A 20,763-nucleotide genomic window follows, 5' to 3' on the forward strand; every position below is an offset into this window, starting at 1 on the left:
GGACAGCCATGTGGCTTATATCCATTCCTTTCCATTTGGCAGTGGGGACCCAAATTTGCATGTATGAGACAGGGTGTGTTTAAAACACTTTCCAGACTGCCAACAAATGCGCAGTTGGGGCTGTGTATGGAGATGATATGGGATGTATTTGAAATCAGCCATGTCAAGTATGCCTGTGGCAGTTGGTACATCTATTTGTATGCACAATCCCAGTCACTTGCACACACAACATGCTTTGCATGTGTAATTCTCTTTCTTGTGTAGGTTTTGCATTTGCAGATAGAGGCCCCTGGAAATTTTGTGGGTGTAATCGGACAGTCCATATAACATACCCTATCAAACAAATGTAGTAAACTATCTCCACCCAGGCCACAAAACTACTTCTGCATGTTCAAATTTCTTCTTAGATACTTTTTCATGGCCCTGTTTTGTTTGTGCAAAACAGTTAGAAAGCTACTTACCATATTTTCGCAATGATACAAAATTGGTCTGATTTTCCTCTGACTTGCGCTAATTTTTACACTGGTGCAACTCCATAAACTTTAATGGATGCATGCCAGTATAAGTGAAAGTAACATCAGCACTCTTGCACACAATATGGTGCATTTCTCCAAGTGAAAACCTGTGTGTGCAAAGCTGCTCCCCTCCAAAATGTGAGTGCACACACAATTGTACCCATAATTTTAGCATCCGCTGTGGGGAAAAATTTGTATAACTCATTTAAAAAAAAAATAAGGGAACCTGCGCTATGAGTGGAAAGTCAATGCAAACTTAACGGTGGAGCTGATGACACATCCATAGTATACTGTATGTATAGCACAAGTACTGTTCTATCTGAAAGCTTCACACTACTATGGCTAGTTCACTAAGCTGGTAGCTTATAACAGCTTTCCAATTCTGAGCATTTCTCTTCCTAGCTCTTTGCGTCCTGCAAAAGTGCAGCTGAAGCGGCTAGGCTGTTTTCAAAAGCAAGGGTGGTACTGCAAATTTCATTGCAACTCCCTCCCTCTTTTTCTACCACTTGCTGGAAAGAAAAGTTCAGTGGGTATAGATTTGTTCTTAGCTTTTACATTTGCTGCTCCAGTCCTACTAGCATCCCCAGGGCTTGACTTGACAGTTTAATGGTGAATGAACCCAGAGCAGTTTGGCCTCTGCTGTTGATCGCATTTCCATGAGCTTGAAGAAACCAAACCTTCGCCTTCGCCTTGCACTACAAAGGTGGACTCTCCCAGCTAGCTGCTTCCTCTTGCAGAAAGCCGCACTGTCTGAGTGCACAGAGTTTCCCTTGAAACTGATGCTTCCTCGTGCATCAGACCCCATGCTCCCTGTCCTGGTGCGTCAGGAACAGAATGCAGGGATTTTCTTGGCAAGTTGTCCCTCCCAGCAGGCCTTCCACCCTCCAGGAATGGGCTTCCAGCATACAGAGCCGATCAGACCTGGGTCGGGATAGCAGCCATTTCTCTCCTCCTCAAGGTGATGGCCCAGCTGGCTGCTGCCAGCATTCAACGGGGTGAGTAAGCCTTTGCCAAATGTTAAGTCACGATGTTCCGTGTTGGTTGGATTTCTAGCCAAACTACACCCTGCTCCCTCCACAAGGAGGGATCCAAGGAGAGTCAGCCGGAGCGATTTGAATGCTGGCTGCCTCAGGCCCATGTGGAAGGGAGTGAGATGTGGTTAGCTGGAAAGCTGGGGCTGCAGAAAAAAGAACCAACACACCATTAAGCCTTGGGCTATTGTGTTCTGTCTGACTGACTCAGGGACCAACTTGTCTCACGGCTGCTGTGATCATTTGGACAGTGCTATTGACTGGATCATTATCACAACCCTGCCCTTTCACTCTTTCTTCTACCCTCCTCTCTGCAGACTCCTCTGTTTGGGATGTGGGTGTTCTCCTGAGAATGACAGGCTAGTTCAGCTTCTGGAAGTCTGCCCTTTCCAGGGGAGAGAAGCCAGCCTGTTTCCCTTGCAAGGAGGAATTGCTTCCCTGCTCTGGTTCAGTGTTGACAGCCCGAACCACCTTAACTAGAAGCAGGAAGCGGAGAGCCATGGCCCTCACCAATCAGATCCAGGGAGGGTGGGACAGTGTGCAGCTCACACAGTTTTCCCAAGCCAGGCCAGGGAAATGACATGTCAGCTTCAGCCTGTGTGTGGTTCCTGTGCCAGGGGCAGCTTAGCGTAGGGAGTGCCCTGGGAAGCCCCAGAGGAGTGCCAGGGAGCGGCTGGGGGGCTGCAGTGTAAAAGAGTAGGCCAGATGGCTGAAGCAAGCTACCCCAACCGTCCTGGTTACCTGCAAAGAGAAACCGAGGCTGGCCTGGAAGCCCAGAGCAGTGACAGTCACGGTGCCACTCTTGGTGCCACAGATGGAAATGCAGGTAATGTAAGGAAAACCAAGCCAGGAGCATCAGCAGAGGGACTGTCTCAAGCTGCAGCATCCCTCCTTTCCTGTGGTGCTGCCTGGGGGTGGGGGAGCTGTTCTTTACAAGGCTCTGCTTCCCTGGCAATGAACTGGGGGGGGAGGGGCACTGTGGAGTGCCCCCATGTCTTTTTCTGGGGGTAGGGTGGTGTGGTGGGGGTGGGAAGCTGGGGGCAGAGAGCTGCACTCTCTCACTGTAAGCTAGGGGATGTTCAGGAATGCTGGCCATTCAGGGGGCTCTGGGATTTGTGTAGGGTTTTCCAGAGGGATGTGTGAGCAGCGCCACAAAAGGGACTTTGCAAACCCCTGGTTTGTTTCTCTGTTCTGCTCCCATGCAGTTGTCATTCTCTTAAGGAAGTACAAGTCCACATAGCTGGGTGAGAAGCAGGCTGTTTATGCCTCTAGTCCAGTGTGCGCGGGTGTGATCTCTGTGTGCGCATGGATATGAAATAGTGCTTAATTTGTAATGAAAGAGGTGCCAGGATTCAAACAGTTTTTTTACATTCATAACAAATATAGCAAGCCCAGAGGTACGGGGCTATGAGCTGCCACACCCAGAGGTGCAGGGGCTATGAACTGTCAGGCCCAAAGGTGCCGGGGCTCAGCCTTGGCAAGCCCTGGCAAGCCCTGGCACAAATTAAGCACTGATATTAAATCACTCTGTTGTTTTCCCTTATTGAGCCGACATTTTAAGTCAACCAGTTGCCTCTCAAATTAAATGTCCTTACCGTCTGCAGCTCTCGGAGAGCTACTCGGCTGTCATCAGAGCCCTGATACCATTGTCCATCTCACATGTTTATTGTATGCTTGCTACAAAGTGCATCACATAGTGCTAGAAGCTGGGAGTGAGCAACAGGGATGGATCACTTGATGATTCCCTGTTCTGTTCATGCCTCCTGAAGCACCTGGCACTGGCCACTGTCGGAAGACAGGATACTGGGCTAGATGGACCCTTGGTCTGACCCAGTAGGGCGGTTCTTATGTTCAGATGTATTTGAAAAATACAGGCTGAGCCACCTCAGGTTGTATTTCCAAGTGCTCAGCAGCACCCACAACTGGGGCCAGGCTGTCAAAAGAGCCAAGCAGCTCCCATGTACCCACCAGATTTTCCAAAGTGCTCAGCACCCAGCGGCTGCCCTTGTGACACCTTTGGCCACATTTCTGAGGAGACCTCGGCACCCAGTACACTGAGCTGTTGGCAAAAACTGACCGTGTATACTGCTGCCTAAATAGGAGCCGAGCTCTCTTGAAGATTCTGGTGTATGTGACAGCACAACATGGAACAGCTGTGCACGGACTGTCATGGCAAGATTAGCTAACTGTGTTGCTGCTCCATACTTAAGGTTGCCGCTAGATGTTTCTCTTTTAGTTTTTCTGGTGGTAATATTTAGTGACAAGTGAACCACAGATGTTTCAGAGAACTCCCCAGTGCTTTGGCTGTTTCAGCTAAACCAATGATGCGACCCTCCCAAGTCTACTAAATTGCTCTACAAATCTTGGGAAAACGGCATCTTGCAGCATCATTGGGTACTTTACACTTCCTGTCCTGGCTGGAGCTAGGATGTGCAGCATTTGTGAGGACAAAACACCAACTCTTTGTTGGAATATTTTTGGCTTGGGCAAAGGCTTGTTTCAGTTGTGATCAGAGGGTTAGGCCAATTCTTGTTTATTCCAAACCTTTTCACCCATTCTTAGTGACCAGCCTGGCTGGTTGCATCATGTGTTATCAGTGATGGTTGCTGTCCATACCTGCTCACTGGGACCCTTGTTAGGGAGGGCTTCGGAGGTGCAAGGATATCACAGCACTGCTTGTTTCTGGAGCAGGGGTGGTGGGTTGGGCGTGTGGCACAAATGTGCTGAAGAAAGCAGGAATTGCTGTGGGAGGGACAGCTGGGAGGCTTGGATGGCCGGGTGAAAGGTCAAGGGGAAATCAGCAGGGTATGATGGCAGGGAGGGGGAAGGGCATGGTTTGGCCTCTAGGGTAGCGTGACCAGAAGCCCAGGAAAAGCAGGAATCTTTTGGTTTTCCAGTGATTTGAGCTTCCATTTGGCTTTCCAAACCCAGGGACTCAGGTCTCCTCGCGCTGTAACACAGTAGCACAGACAGCTGCCACCCTGGCTTGCCCAGCTGCCCATGGCACCACATCTCCACTCACCTTGCCTCCCTAACTCAGCAGCAAAGAGCTGACTCCTCTTCACGACCTTGGCATCTCCCCCTCTCATGGCAGGAAAAGGGCTGGGTGGACAGGCCTAGAGGAGGGAGGGGAAGAGAAGCGGGAGTGGGACGAGGGTGAAGGGGAGAGGGAAGGGAGGAGGAGTGGGCAGATGACACCACCACGGAAATGGGAAGGAGAAAACAATACACAGCAAATCCCAGAGCTGGGGGCCAGTGCAGAGAGATGCTTATTCCTAGCACAGCAGGGCCTGAAGGCCCCAGCCATGGGCGTGCCCCGTTGTGCTGGGTACTGGACACACCCAGAATATCCCTGCCCTACACACTGGTCCCCTCCCTCATTCCTGCTGTGCCAGTCCTCCTGTCAACGTGGGGCAGCTCTGTGGAGACAGGATGCCCACCCTGCCTTCCCCTGTGCACCGCCCTGTTGCATTGTCTCTCCCCAGAAGACAGCCCCATTCATGCCCCTAGAGTACGGCTGGGTCTGGCTAGTGAAGCCTCTGTTCATAGGCAGCTGCCGTATGTCATCTCAGATCCTCACACTGCCAGAGACAGGCAAGTGTAACCCACCAGGGAGAATATGACAAAGCTCCCATAGGCCACCCCACAGAAGATGGGAGATTTTATAGTCCCAAGTTAGCACCCTGGCTCCGGACAGCTCAAGCTGGCGCAAGTTCTGCTTTGAGTTCCCTGGTGCATTGGCCAAGGAGTAGGTGTTGAATCCAGGCGTCTCCAGGATTAACACAGCAACCCTCTCTCCAGCGCAGGTCGCAATCTGAAGGAGTGGCTGAGGGAGCAGTTCTGCGACCACCCCCTCGAGCACTGCGAAGACACGAGGTTGCATGACGCTGCCTATGTCGGGGACCTGGACACACTTCGGAGCTTGCTGCAGGAGGAGAGCTTTCAAAGGTGACCCTCACTTCCCCTGCCACTCTCCCGGCATGCCCCTCGGACGCTCGGACAGGGAGTCTGACGCAAGCTTCCTTTTGGCAGGGTCTAGGATAGAGAGAAATGGGGCTGGATCCCTAGCGGTGTAAATCAGCACAGACACATTGCCTTCAGTAGAGCCATGCTGACTTACACCAGCTGGGCATCTGGCCCATCGTACTGCCAGCAGGCGTTGCAGCTCTCAACCTACCCGACGTCACCTGGCATACGTCCGAGTGGTTTTCGGTTCTCACACTGTCTGCAGGTCTTGGTTTGTTAATAGAGCATGTGCAGTGTGGCCTGTCACACCCTCACAGCTGGGCCAAAGCCTGTCCCTCCTGTCTGAGCTGAAGGGATTGTTGGGAGGGATGAGGGAACGGTGGTATTCTCTTGGCTTCTCAGTGGTGGCTGTTTGCCACCTGTGGGAGTGTTTTCCTTGGTGGGGATGCTGCATAGATATCATTGGCCTGTTCTGTGTATGGCAGGTCACAAGATGGCCATGGTCATGAGTGGGCCTCAGATGGTTCGGAGGCCAGGCTGGGGTGAACAGGCTTAGAAAAATCTAACACTCCCCCTCCACCCTCACCTGCCTTCTCTATCCTCAGCAAGCTGGTTCTGAAATGGTGAAGGACTTATGCAGTGGAGGGCCCAGAACTGCCTGCCTAGTAACAGATTTTCTTAGAAAGTTAGGGAGTGAAGCCTGAGGTCGGATCTCCCCCTCCAGTGTCAGGCCTTCTCCTAAGGAGGCGTGACAGGAAATCTGCTCCACAGTGCTAGCAGGCACTGGTGTCTTCAGGGATGTGGGTCTGGCACATTTCCTACATCCAGCAGTTCACAGATCGATCAGCTGACTTGGCCCGCTTCCCTGGGTCAGCAAATACCCTGATCCCAGCACTGGGCACCACTGAGTCCCTCATTTCCTTAACACATGAAGGGTATCTTTGAATGTTCAGCTCCAGAGGCCACCGTCAGACACTCCTGGGAATGCAGTGGGGAAGGGAAGCTGACTGCCTCTTCCTGTGTTTCCCAGTAATCAGCAGTTCCCATGGGGCACAGTGAGCTGAGCACTTCCTCAGCTTTAACTGAGCAGCTTGGCAGGACCCAGCGGGCTCTTTGCATTGCTGGTCAGAGGCTGCTCGGGTAACATCTAATCCCACGCCAAGCAAATTTCAACTGAGTAACGTACAGTTATAAATATCCAACCTGTGCTTGTGAATACGCTTCAGCTCAGCCTGGAAATAAAATAATGGGAAAATAGAAGTCTACGTGTAATGGCAAAACCATGCAGAGGGGATTAGAATCACATATAAAACTGAAACGCCCTATGTTAAAAATTTGGCCCAGGCTAGGTCTGTGTCCATTGGGATATTTAATTAATTTTCCTGCATTGCTGAGTAAACTGCAGAATGACAACACTAGCCTGAAATTGTCCTTTCAGCAGGAGTTGGAATGAGCCAGCTCTTCTAAGAATGAACTGCTTTGTCCCTAGCAAATTTCCGGGGCATTCCTTTTGTCACTCGGCCCACCAAGTTTTATAAAGTTTCCACCTGTCACCTATTTGTGCCCATCAGCCTCACTTGATTATTATTCATATTCCAGCTGGGCTTAGAGGCCCTGTTGTGCCAGGCACCATGCAAACCCCTATCGAGAGACACTCCTGCCCTTGAAGAATTTACAGTATAAACAGATAATCTGGATTAAGGATGGTGTGTGGAGGGGGAGGGGGAATGAAGTGCTGTTACCCCATTGAACAGATGCGAGCACTGACACCTGGAGCGGTGAAGTGACTCCAGCAGCCGGAGAGAGGCAGAGCTGAGAACACCCAGGTCACCTAACATCCAAGTGAATGGCCTAGCCACTGGGCTGTGCTGCCTGCCCATTGAGGACATTGCTGTGTCCATCCTTTCTTGCGCTCTGAGGCCTAGCCTAGGCCAGAAAAGTTTTGCTGGGATAGCTCTGTGTTTATGCAGCGTCACTTTTCTGGAATTGCTTATACAACTTCAGTGAGTGAAACAGGCACTTTTATGCCAGGATAACTGTGTCTACAGTAGGGCTTTTGACTGTAAAAAACAGTTGCAAAAAATCAGCCCCTAAGTGACATGAGAAGGATTAAAGGGTTGGAAAACATGCTTGATAGTGACAGACTCAAGGAGCTCAATCTATTTAGCTTCATTAAGGGACAACTTGATCACATTCTCTAAGGACCCATGAGGGGAACAAGTATTTGAGAATGGGCTCTTCAGTTTCCAGGCAAAAGTATAGTCTGGTCCAACGGCTGGAAGGTGAAGCTAAGACAAATTCAGACTAGAAATAAGGTGCATCGTTTTAACAAGCACGGTAATGAACCATTAAAACAACTTACCAATGGGCATGGGGGATGCTCCATCACTGGTGATTTTTTAAATCAAGATTGGATGTTGTTCTAAAAGCTCTGCCCTAGTTCATCCAGGCAAGTCTTGTGTATGAGTTATGCAGGAGATCAGACGAGATGATCACAGTTGTCCCTTCTGGCCTAGGAATCTTTGCATTCATGACACGGCTGTACAAGCAAACATTTCTCGGGGAGACCTGGCCTCAGTCACTAACTCTTCCAAGCCTTCCTCCTCACCCCTTCTCCCTCCCTTGCTCTTCTGGCACAGTCACAGGGTCCTTGTTGTAGCTCACAGCCCGGTGTGTGCTCGGCACACTTTCACTTCTTGCCTGGCAGTGGGGAAAAAAACCTACTTAGGCTGTGATGATGCTAGCAAAGCTGGTTTGTAAATGACAGCTTTGCTAGTGGAATCACATTTCGGTTTCACCCTTGAACATAGAATATCGCACCGCAAACAGATATGCAACATCCTCTTTGTCGAAACAGATCTTTGCTCTTTCTTCAGGCTGGAGGGTGCTCTTGTGGTTAAAATGCTAAATTGGGACCCCGATGATCTGTCTTCAGCTCCCAGCTCTGCACTGTCTGCCCACTTCACAACTCTGTGCCTCACCTCCTCATCAGTATAACGAAGCTAATAATCCTTCCTTTGTCTAGTTAGGTTGTAAGTTCCCTGGGCCAGTGGCGGTCCTTTGTTATGTGCACCTACAGCACACAGTGCAATAGGGCCCTGATATTGGTGGGCACTTCTATGTGCTAACATAATAAAGGTACTAGATGAGGCTTCAAGAGACAAGGGCATATGCCATACCTCTGGCTTACCCGCTGTCTTCCTTTGGGGTCTGGGGGGAGGCAGGGCTGTATCCCAGCAGAAGCCGTGCGCGTTGACAGATAACTCTGCTCTGTTGTCCCCCCACTCAGCCGAATCAACGAGAAGTCCGTGTGGTGCTGTGGCTGGCTGCCCTGCACCCCGCTGCGCATAGCTGCCACCGCTGGCCATGGCAACTGCGTGGACTTCCTCCTCCAGAAAGGGGCAGAGATTGATCTGGTGGATGTGAAGGGGCAGACAGCCCTCTACGTGGCTGTGGTGAACGGACACCTGGAGTGCGCCCAAATCTTACTGGAAGCTGGCGCAGACCCCAACGGGAGCCGTCACCATCGCAGCACCCCTGTGTACCACACCTCCCGCGTGGGCAGGGCCGACATCCTGAGAGAGCTGATAAGGCAAGTACAGTCGGTTCCCCTACCTTCCCAGCTCAGGGTCAGTCTGTGGGGTGCTGTGGATTTGATGCAGCATCCAGAGCCAGGGAGGAAAGAGAGTGTCCTGTATGTCTCCTAACTTCCCTTGGCCTCCTTCTTGACCCTTCCTTTTCCCCTGGCTCCTTCCCCTCACAATAGAAAAGTATCCTCCTCTCTGGAATGGGTTACCTAGGGAGGTGGTGGAATCTCCTTCCTTAGAGGTTTTTAAGGTCAGGCTTGACAAATCCCTGGCTGGGATGATTTAGTTGGGGATTGGTCCTGCTTTGAGCAGGGGTTGGACTAGATGACCTCCTGAGGTCCCTTCCAACCCTGATATTCTATGATCTATGATTCTCTCCTCTACCCTCACAAACTTGTCCTTTAGTCCTGCCTTCTGTCTCCCTCCCACCATTTCTCTTCAAACTCATGGAGCACATAGATGGCACACTCCCCTCATCTGCTCATGGCAGGTCCTTCCAGTCCAGCTTCCAACATCTTCTCTCCAGTGCAACTGCTCTCACTCGGTTGTTCCCCTCTTCAGATCCCTCTGCCACCTCCCCATTTGTCATCACATTAGATTGAAACCTCATCTGCCCGCCTTCAAAGTGCTGCCCCTCCCTTCTAAGGTTTGCCACAGGCCTCCAGCTCTACCAGTGGTTCGATCATACAGCTGGGACTCAGGAGACTCCTAGTTCAAGTCCTGCCTGTGTCAGAGAAGGGATTTCAACAGGTGATTTGAACTGAATGCTCAGAGCAGATGTGCAGCTGAGAACCCCAAGCATTTTCCAGCAGAATACTGTTTTGACTTCTAGTTTGTGATCAGCTCTAATGCAAAGCGTTGGTACAGAAAGTTACAAAGCAGCAGACCTATAACTATTTTGGTGGAGAGCTTGAAGTTTCTTTTGTAAGGTCAATAAAACCAAAATAAATCCCAGGCAAAGACTTCTGGTTGATGTGCAAAGCACTTCAATAAGATATGACATTAAAGGATAAGAATGATGGATGATGATCTTTGATTTCTGTATACAATTCTTGTTTTATGTTCCTAGAAATTTTTCCCAATGCCCGACGCCCAAACTGGCCACAACCAGGTGCCCACACGTAGGCTCCTAAACCTGTGTTTAGATACCTGGATAAGTCGCCTGATTCTCAAAGGAGCCCTCTGGAGCTCCCACAGACTTCAGTGGGACTGGAGGTGCTCATCATTTATGAAAATCAGGCTGCTTATTGAAATGACTTGGGATCTGTTGTCACCACAGAGTTAAGTGGGATGAGCAGCACCAGGGTTGGCCTCGCCTGGATGTGAGCAACCACACCCGACTTATTGGGTCTTCACTGGTGCTGCTCTCCCCGTGAGCGTAACTAGGATTTCTGGGATGTGGCCCAAGGTTCTTTGTGCTGTTATCACCTGAGCCACTTTGATTCTTTCCTAGTGAATTGTGAGAGAACTTTTTTCTATTCTTCTCGGTATATGAAAGGAATTGTGGGAAGGCATTGGAGGACTAGCAGCACTCCTATGACTCACTGCAAAGTGGATGGGATACAAACCCAAGGGAAAGTCTCACTTAATTTGGCTTTGGCCTATAGTCTCAGAACAAGACAGCTAGTCTTTGCTTAAAGCACCACCAGTTAGCTGGGAAGGGTCTATATGTGTCAGGAAAGAGGGATTGGGGCAACCCCAAAGTAAACTCCCCAGTTAACGCTGCAGCAAAGGTGGATTTGGGAGCCCAGCATTTTGAAAATCATGGTCCTAGCTCATTATGGGCCCACTGAAGTCACAGGGGCATAGGATCAGACCTGTAGACCATCTTGTCCAGTATCCTGGCTCCAGGAGTGGCCAGTCACGGCTGCTTCCAAGCAAGGTTCAAGAAACCTTAGAGTAGGCTGCTTTGGGAGAACACCCCTGTGAAGTTTCCTCCTATCACCAGCACTTAGAGGTTGGCTTAAACCCTCAAGCAGGAGGGTTGATAGCCTCTGAATGCACTTTGTACTGGGCCCTGTAAACTTGAATTTTCTGCTCTGTTGCATGTATACACGTCAGTATGAACCCACTAGCTACATTCCTAAGACTCTCCCCCAGTATATTTGCTAACACAGAACAAAACATAGCAAATGGTATTTCAGCACATGGAGTTGATGTATTGATTTATATGTCTGCCTCTAAAGATGCCTTGCCAGCAATATTAAAAGCATGATTCTGGAAAACTTTCAGGATTAAAAATTAACTGGAGTTTGTCCAATGTCTTTTTATTCGGCAACGTTTCTCCCAAGGCTGCTAAGTTAATACCAAATTGTCATATTGCCCAAAATTTTCAAGTATCTTGGAATAGGGATTTCTTAGATCTATTCAGAATTGCTTACTTTAAAACACAATCCTGAGTTACAGAGCTCTGTAGAAGGTTAAAAATATTCATTTAAGTTACTCTTTCCTTGACAGAGTAAATGTAATAAAATAACATTTTTTACCAAGATGTAATTATACATTTCCATATTCTTCAAAAAACCCTATTTCCAGTTAATTATCAGTCAATGAGAGTCTTCCTGTTAACATACAAACTCCACAGTTGCCATTGATTCTGCTGGATTTGGTTTATTAAATCATATGGTAGCACAGTTACAATTCCTGAAGTCCTGTGACCTGCTACAATTGCTGAACCAGAATACCAGGCAAAAAGCAGGAGCTGATATGTAAATTTTATCAACTAATAATAAATACAAACGTAGCTATGGAATGGTAATCCATTTCGTAGTAAGACTGGTGGAAATATTTACAATTATATGACTGTAATGTAGATTACTTTCCTAACAGCCTGTTACATAATCATCTTGTGATGGGATATTGCATCATGCTTCTAGTCTAATTGAGTGCAGAGCCAGGATATTAGGAGATATATATTCTGCTTATTCCATTAAGGGCAATGTAAAACTGACAAAGTCATGGGGAATTGTAGCAATACTTACAAACTTTTAAAAAGTTTGACTGATTTTGTTTTAAAAAGCATAACTTAGCAGAGCTGGTCAGAAAATGCCTTTTTTCATGAAAAATTTGCCCTCCCCAAAGGGTGGTGCATAATGGGAGTCACTGGCCATGGTGAAAACCGAACTTCAGCTGCAATGAGGCACTGTGGCAGCAAATCTAAACAGAAATGTATCCAGATTTGATTTTTCAGCCATTTGGGGTTTTGATGAAAAAAATCAAACAATTCCGTGGAACGCAGAGATTTTTTGCAAAAAAATGTCATTTAATTGAAAACCCAGATTTCTGCCGAGAAGCAGTTTCAAGAAAGAATTTTTGACTAGCTATTTGCAAAGGAAACCAATCCTGCAGGCCTTACTCATGGGAGGAGTCCCATTGATTGGCTCCGAGCCTTTGCCATTTTCCTAGAAACCCGATTTAAATGTAAACTTTCTAGGACAAAACTATTATATGCAGTATGGCCTCGATTCGGCACAGAACATTGAAAACTTCTTTGAGAGGGGAACAGTTCTTCAGAGCGCTGCTGTTCCCTGGCTACTTTCTCCCTTCTCTTAGCTTAAGCCTTGGCTAAGTAAAGCTGAGCTGTTGGGCTGTGACTATGGAAGAGACGGAGCCCACTTTGCAGTGTGTGTTTGGGGGAAGTTACCATGTAACGTCCTGTTCTCTTCACTCATGCCCGCAGTCACCTCTCCGTCATCTTCTGAGGTCTCAGTCTCTGTGCCATGCCGTGAAGAGGAGCGTGGATAAATATGCACAAAGTGCCAAAGTCAGCACTTGGATGTGCTTGAATGGCCCCTAATCTTGCAACTAGTTCTGCACATGCTTGCCTTTAGTGGGACTATTCATATCTTCAGAGTTAAAGCACATGAATAAGTATTTGCAGCAACATGGCCAGAAACCCACTGATTTCAATGAGAGCTTATAAAGATCTAGACAGAATTTGGCCCAGAATGTTTTAATAACCAGAAAGAGGAATCCTACAATATCCAGGAAAGCAGAAAAGCCTCATTCTCTGAATGCTCGGATTACAAACCCAAGAGAGTTATTCCTGATTGGAAGAGCATTGTATTACTCTGAAGGGAAAGCACGACACTTCTACTCTATCCAGAATCCATCCTTGGCTGTTGCAAAGGAGCTATTAAAAATGGCTAAAAGAGGCTGGGGTCGTTCTTCCCCCATCCTGATTTTTTAACATTTACGGTATGTAAAATAGGTTCAGTTGCAGCATTTCAGAAGCATGTGCTCTGTACTGGATGGATATACTGTATATCATATGCTGCTATTATTATTTTCCAGTCAAATGCGGTATTACAGTGTTTCAAATTAAATATTTTTAAAAGGAGCAAATATTCTTCGTGCTATTCTTATTCTCCAGCAGTCTTTTCCAAAAAGGGGGAAAAACCTTCATATTTTCTGTTCATTCAGTGTTTGATCCACTCAGTTGCACATGCTACACATGTAAAATGTATAGTTCCATGCCTTATACACTCAAAGTCGCATCTATAGCATAACAACATAGATTCTAAACATTTACGGTGAGATTTTCCAAATCACTCTATATTGGATTATCTGCTCTCTTTGAAGTCCATTGAATTCAATGAGTGCAGAGCTAGATCAAAGCAGAACATTTTTGAGAATCAGCCCCTTAAATTGTATTGTGTTGTTCCATTGTACCTAGAGGTGGGTGAAAATTTTTGGACAAAACCTTCTTTTGCTGAAAAATGCAGATTTGAGATATTTTGTGAATTTGTATCAAATTCACCATATTTTTCGGTCAAAAACAAACAGGAAAAAAAAGTCAGAAACAATCAAAATGTTCTGACATTTCTAAACAAATCATTTTGATTCAAAACGACTTTTTGTTTTGAATTGTACGTCTATTTTATTTTAAAAAGGGTTAAAAAAAACCCCATAAACTACAGAAAAGATTTTTTAATTATTATTATTTGGTTTGCTGAAAAATTGAAAATGATTCATCAAAATGATCTTGTAGCTTTTTTTGCATGTGTAGCTAATGAACTGAAAAATCAGTTATTTGCATAGCTCTAACTATAACCCCTGGGTGAATGAATTCCACTCTGGTCCTGGTCCACAGTATATGAGTCTGTTACAGCCGTCCTGAGAAAGTGTTGGTAGTTGAGCTCATGCCATAGCAGCTTGTGCCTTTAGCTCTGAAGATCTATGGTTCATCTCTGGTGCATTGGCCAAGATGGCAGCTGTCAAACCATAATAAAAAAACCCAACTACCTGAATATATGTTAAAAGTGATGTATAATGCCATATCGCATAATATTTAATTCTAGGGTAATACAATATAGTTCTCAGGGGACGGCTGACTAACTGACATAATTATTTTATATGTTCCAATTTGCTGCAAGCTTGGAAATTTGGTACATCTATTCAGCATAAACTGCTGAGGACAGGGGAAAACTCCTGCATTTGACATTATCATTGGATTTCCACTATTCGAGTTCCCATTGAAGTGAGAATCTTGAAATTTGTTACACTCCTCTGTTTAGCACAGATTTGTGTTTCAGTTTCCTTCATTGTTTGCAACAGTTGGAGCAATTGCACTAACACATTAACTACTCATCCCCTCCCGGATGGGGACGTTGTGTTAGTGCCTATCCGGCAGCCCTTCACTGCGGAGCTGAGTTGTTTACACATCCCCTAGCTAAACCATTAATGGTGGATTTTATACACTGGTCACTCAGGGCTGCACAAAGACAATGCTCAGCACAGTCGTTATGATGGGGAGAGAAAAGTGTCTCTAAGTCACATCTCTGCTTTCCTGATCCTGGGGACCAACAGCCACTGGAGTGGCCGTAGCCACCACTGGGCTGGTTGTGGACTGGACAGCGCAGCATACACTGTGCTCACCTCCCCAGTGCAGTCTGCCGCTCTATGTCGGGCAGCAGTAGGGTGTGTTGGCAGGCTATCCACAATGCCCCAACTTTCAGGAGCCTAAATTTACCTCAACAGAATGTGAGCCTGTAATTTAAGTCAGCGTTTAACACATGCCATCTGGTTTGTCCCCGCAATTCATGAATCCTTCACAGGACTGTTTAGGTAGTGGGCCATATTCTGGCCTCTACTGCTGCTGCTTTGTGCTGCTTGGGTGTCAAGAAAACCTGTGTGCGTGGGAAGGAGATAAGGCTGGCAGAGCCATTTCTAGTCCAGCCACTCTCGCAAGGAGTCTCTCAGTTCCCACCTGTACAGTGGGGATAATCACACTGCAATACAGAGTGTGAGGCTAAATGCACAGATACTATGATGCTGGCGGCCAGCAAAGTATCCTAGATGGATGACCTGGATGACTAGTGGTGGTGGGGCTCTCCTGCCTTCTCAGTGATTTCCATGCACCTGAGCTGCAGTCTTGTTATTGCTTTCAAGCATTTCCCTTTGGAGGCCCTGCATCTGCCTGCCCCTGTACCAAGATAGCTTTTGTTTTTTCATGCTCAGGTATGGCGCTGACGTGGACGTCAACCACCACTTGCCCTCGCGGGTCCCCAGCCCCTCCTCTCGCCCACTCACTTCCTTGGTGGTCTGCCCTCTGTACATCAGCGCTGCCTATCACAACCTCCAGTGCTTCAAGCTGCTGCTCCAGGCCGGAGCCAACCCTGATTTTAACTGCTGTGGCCCCGTCAACATCCAGGGCTTCTCCAGGGGCTCCCCAGTCTGCGTGATGGATGCTGTCTTGAGACATGGCTGTGAGCCGGCCTTCGTCAACCTCTTGATTGACTTTGGAGCCAACTTGAACCTGGTGAAGGCAGAGGGCCTGGATACCGAATCGACTGGAAGAGTTAAAGTCAACCCAGAAGCCTTGCAGATGTTCAAAGAAGCCAGGAGTAAGTGGCTGGCGAGTCCTCAGCATTGACTTGCTAGTGCTGCCAAGAGAGAAGCACAGCAAATGGTTTCCCTTTGGCTGTGGTGCTTGTAGCTAGGGCTGACTGAAGACAGTTCAGAGCCTGAGGCACACACCACATGGGTCCCTCCTTACCCCACTCCTATGTCATGGCTCTGCCCCTGGAGCATGGCGCCAGCCCTCCTTGGGCTGGCAGCAGGTTTCAGAGGTAAGATCAACAGGGCAGTTTGCACCTCTTGGGGCTCTTGCTTCAGGTTGTCTGCAAACTCAGGCAGGCCTCAGTTACACTCTAGTGATGTTTCCAGCTTGATTGAGTCCAACAGGACTAGAACTTAATTTTGAAAACATCAGAGCTGAGATTCTGATCCCATTTTCCAAGTCCTGGTGCCGGAGTCCTAGGCCTGAACCTATAGTACCTATCTGGCCCTGAATATATGGGCCAGCTGACCTAGTCACAAGCTGCAGCATGCTGGCTGGGAAGCAAAGCAGCAGAGGAACAGTGGTGGCTAGAAGCGGGAGCAGGGGTGGGAGGAGCAAACATGTGGCCATGGGGGAAGAACTGAAGACATAGTCCTCTTGAAAAGTAGCAACTAAAGGGTTGAGGAAGAAGTGAGAGGAACCCCAAGGCTGCACCTTGTTGGAGTTTGGCTTTTTAGCATTGGAAAGACCCCAGGTGCTTTGCGAGGTGGACCAGTCGGAAGTGAGTTTTCCATCCTGGATTCAGGCCCTGGGAAAGCTTTTCAGGTCTGTGCGTTCCTCCTCATAAACCACAATTGAAGCTGAGCCGCCTACATGTGAGAGATTAGAATAACAGCTCCCTGCCCGGTGTGATGTCCATCCAACGCCTGCTTAGCAGGCGGTGCACCGTGCACATCTCCTGTGAAATAGAGAGGCCAGGGAAGGGGAGTAGATTTGCAGGGCATCATTGTGGAAAGGTCGTGGGAACAGGTCCCAGCTGTACCCAGTGTTTATTGTTTCTATGTGCCGGGGGATGCTTAATTCAAAAAGATAATGTGTGTATCTTAAAACCAGAATGACTCGACTGGTGCTAAGCATTCAGGGGAGCTGGAGATTTCCCCTAGTAAACAGAGAACCAGGTATAAATTGGTGTATATCCGCTGACTTCATTGGAGTCATGCTGCATTATTGCTGCTGGGGATCTGATCCAGAGGCCTTAGGGTCAGACACACTCCTGCCTGTCCTGGGTACTGAGCTTTTGCGAAGTGCATTGTCTGATCCTTGCCAGAATCAACAGTGAATTTCTATTATGGTATAGGACAAGGCCATGGGGAGGGAGCCATCCCCAGTGGTGTAAATCAGCATAGCTCCATTGAAGTTGTTAGCACTATGGCAATTTACACCAGAGGGAGATCTGGGCCAATGAAATTTACACCTGCTCTTTTATTCCTTTCTCTCTTCCCTTTTGTTATTTTGTTGCAGGCTGCCCCAGGAGTTTATTGTCTTTGTGCCGTGTGGCCGTGCGGAGGATACTTGGCAAATCCCATCTGCATCTGATACATACTCTTCCAGTCCCAGACCCTATCAAACAATTTTTACTTCACAAACAGAGCTAGAATGCTTTGGGGACAGTTTGCTGTACGAAATGAGTGAGCTGATGAAAACAGGTGCCAATTGCCCCTCCTCCCCCAGTGCTGTTTTGAAATATATCCTATGGTTATTTGTATAAGGTTATTTGTTATGACACTACCTCTGTTGCTGCTACTTGTAACTTGTCTTGGGTTTTAGCAACACTATTGTATGTTGAACTTGTACCTACTCAAGCAGTGGGCTTTTATCAGCCTATAAAATGCCTGACCTTATCAATAATGGGCATGTAGAACAGTACAGTTCCCTTAGGTTTTCATGCTTCAGCTGTCCTTATTTTGACCTTGCCCTCTTGAGGAACTGACAATTGCTACTGTGCATATGGCAAGCTGATGTGTTTTCACCTGCTGTACGGCTCATTCTGGGGTGAATGCATTGGGTTTCTTGTCTGGTGCCGTGTGTTCCCTGGAGAATATGAAATTGCTTGTTTGTGCCTAGCTGTTGCAAGGTATCAGAAGAGTCCCAAGCCACATCACTTGGCTTTTGTTGTTTAGAAATTCCAAGCTGGGACTACTAAAAGACTAGGAAATAGCCAACTGGTCTGAGCAACTGCAGGTGTTCTCAAAACACTCTCAGGTGTGATATGGTGTCCTGACCTACCTGCTACCAAAATATATATAGATCAAGGTGGGCTACCAGAAAAATAGGTCTCCAATTACATGAGTGCCTGGGAGTGGACCAACTATAGCAATCACTGCCATGGCATGAAGGGGAAAACCGATAAGCATGTGGGTTCTTAATGGGGTTGTGGAGAAAGCACATAGCAGCCTGGTCTGCACTCACCATGGTAGTGTGGCTTAGCAAGCAGCACGCTTGGCTATGAGCTGTGAAGGCATCAATCTGAGATTCTGCTCAGATGTTCTATTCCACTCCTTTGTGAATGTGGTGCCGCTCAGCCTTCTAATGAGGACTTTCTCTAAGTTGTTCACATCTCTCCTGAAAGCTAACATTTCTAATGTCCATGGGCCATCGAAAAACTCCCATGGCACATCTCAAAAAGATAATGTTCTGCTCAACAGCCCCGTGCGCAGTAATGCTGGTTGAAATATCCGAGGACGAATGGGAGCTGCTATTCAGTGAATAACTTAGTAAATGTATGCGTAGTGTCCTTATGCTACCGGTAATTAACTCCATGCTTGTAAATTGCTGTGGGGTTACGCTATGCAGGAAACTCCACCAAACCAAATACTAGTCTGCATTCATTGCTTAGAAACATGCTGCCCCCGCTAAAATGTTATCAGTGTTTCAGCAACCATGTAGGCAGTTATTGATGGAGAGGCATCGGCAGTTTGCAAAGCATGGCACACGCATATAGACATTACTACCACTCTCCCCTGCCCATCCTGTGTTGGCATCATTGTCAGATAAAATGTTCCCCGATCATCAGGTATTTCCTACTTCTGCTGTGGACAGGACAATTTCTTGGGATGTCTGGGTGACTGAGCTGCTTGGTTTTATCTTGAATAAAGACTTAGTAACACTGCACCCAATAGAAGAATGCTGGGCAGCCCTGCCAAGGCGCCTTTTGTTTCTAGCGTCTCCATTAATTATTATTGTTTATGTGGCAGTAATGACTAGCAGGCTCCAATCACAGACCGGGGCCCCACTGAACTAGGCCCAATACAATCAGTACAAGCGACTCCTTGTCCCAAGGAGACCACCTAGAGTGCTTTCCTCTCCTATGCTCTGCGCAGGGATGTTTTAAAAACAGCTAAGAGGGCCCAGTTCCACTGAGCCCTGCAGTATGTGCTCTGTGGTGCTCCCAGCAGCAGAGTGTCAAGGTTTGCAATGAGGCGGTCCCACAGCTGGAGAGAAGTTCCCTCTCCCTTTTACTCATTTATTTAGCTGTTGATTTCTATATACTGTATTTATGTATATGCTTTGGGTGAGATGCTGTGCTGCACCTCTGAGGGCACAACACCAAACCCGCAGTCCAAAGGAAGGGGAAGCTGTGGTCGCTTTTGTGCCTTCCCAATCCTGGGCTGTTGAGGGGCTGCAGGAGGCCCGGTGTCATGTAGTCAGTCCCAGGAGCCTAAATTACAGCAGTCTTGCAGGCTCCACCATTATACAGGGAATTGCCTGGAAACTGGTGCACGCATCATCCCTTGCAACACCTCCCGCTGCACTCCCACTACACCAGGAGTTTTGAGGGTCCTTGAAATGCAGCCTTGAGGCTGTCTTCTGCAGTGCCTGTGCCAGAGAATGCCACCCCTGGGTGGTTACAGTGCTTGTACTCCGATGCAGCCCTTTTACCCAGTGTTAAGGGGCTGAGGAGACCATTCTTTGTCTTGAGTGCCTGTGGAGAATTGGCTGAGGAGCGTGAAAGACAGAGAGAGGCATAGGTCTTGTGCTAATTTAAATAATGTTCCTTCTTCATAGCTAGTCCAGTAATTGATGCAGATCAGTTGCTCAACAACTACCACTGCCACTTCTCATCAGCCAGGATCTAGAATTGTAGGACTGGAAGGGACCTCAAGAGGTCATCTAGTCCAGTCCCCTGCCATCATGGCAGGCCTAAGTGTTATCTAGACCAGGGGTTCTCAAACTTTTTCTCTCTGAGGCTCCCCTAACATGCTATCAAAACTCCACGGACCACCTCTGCCACATCAACTGTTTTTCTGCATATAAAAGTCAGGGTCAGCATTAGGGGGTAGCAAGCAGAGCAGTTACCCAGGGTCCCAAGCCACATAGGGACCTGCAAAGCTAAGTTACTCAGGTTTTAGCTTTAGCCCTGGGCTTGAGCCCCATGCAGTGGAGCTTCAGCTTTCTGCCCTGGGCCCCAGCAAATCTAATGCCAGCCCTGCTTGGCGGCCCCCCCAGCGGGTCCCAGACACCTGGTTGAGAACCACTGATTTAGACCATCCTGATAGGTGTTTGTCTAACCTGCTCTTATAAATCTCCAATGACAGAGATTCCACAACCTCCCTAGGCAATTTATTCCAGTGTTTAACCACCCTGACAGGAAGTTTTTCCTAATGTCCAACCTAAACTGCTCTTTCTGCAATTTAAGCCGATTGCTTCGTGTCTTATCCTCAGCAGTTAAGAACAACAATTTTTCTCCCTCCTCCTTGTAACCACCTTTTTATGTACTTGGAAATTATTATCATGTCCCTGCTCAGTCTTCTCTTCTTCAAACCCAATTTTTTCAATCCTCCCTCACAGGTCATATTTTCTAGACCTTTAATCATTATTGTTAC

The 20,763-nt window shown here is 47.7% G+C and overlaps 1 protein-coding gene across 2 annotated transcripts; it reads left to right on the plus strand.

Annotated features, from left to right (window-relative positions):
- Positions 1-2,100: 2,100 nt before the first annotated feature.
- ASB1 (ankyrin repeat and SOCS box containing 1) lies at positions 2,101-19,051 on the plus strand. 2 transcript variants are annotated; one of them, XM_050969412.1, is made up of 5 exons: positions 2,101-2,372; positions 5,353-5,494; positions 8,802-9,104; positions 15,559-15,944; positions 17,402-19,051. In XM_050969412.1, the coding sequence occupies exons 1-5, from the start codon at positions 2,252-2,254 to the stop codon at positions 17,533-17,535; spliced, it is 1,086 nt and encodes a 361-aa protein (XP_050825369.1). In that variant the 5' UTR covers positions 2,101-2,251; the 3' UTR covers positions 17,536-19,051. The 2 variants fall into 2 exon arrangements, with proteins under 2 accessions (XP_050825369.1, XP_050825370.1); XM_050969413.1 differs by lacking the exon at positions 8,802-9,104.
- Positions 19,052-20,763: the final 1,712 nt, after the last annotated feature.

Source organism: Gopherus flavomarginatus, chromosome 10 (genome assembly GCF_025201925.1).
Source record: "Gopherus flavomarginatus isolate rGopFla2 chromosome 10, rGopFla2.mat.asm, whole genome shotgun sequence".
Classification (NCBI taxonomy): domain Eukaryota; kingdom Metazoa; phylum Chordata; order Testudines; family Testudinidae; genus Gopherus; species Gopherus flavomarginatus.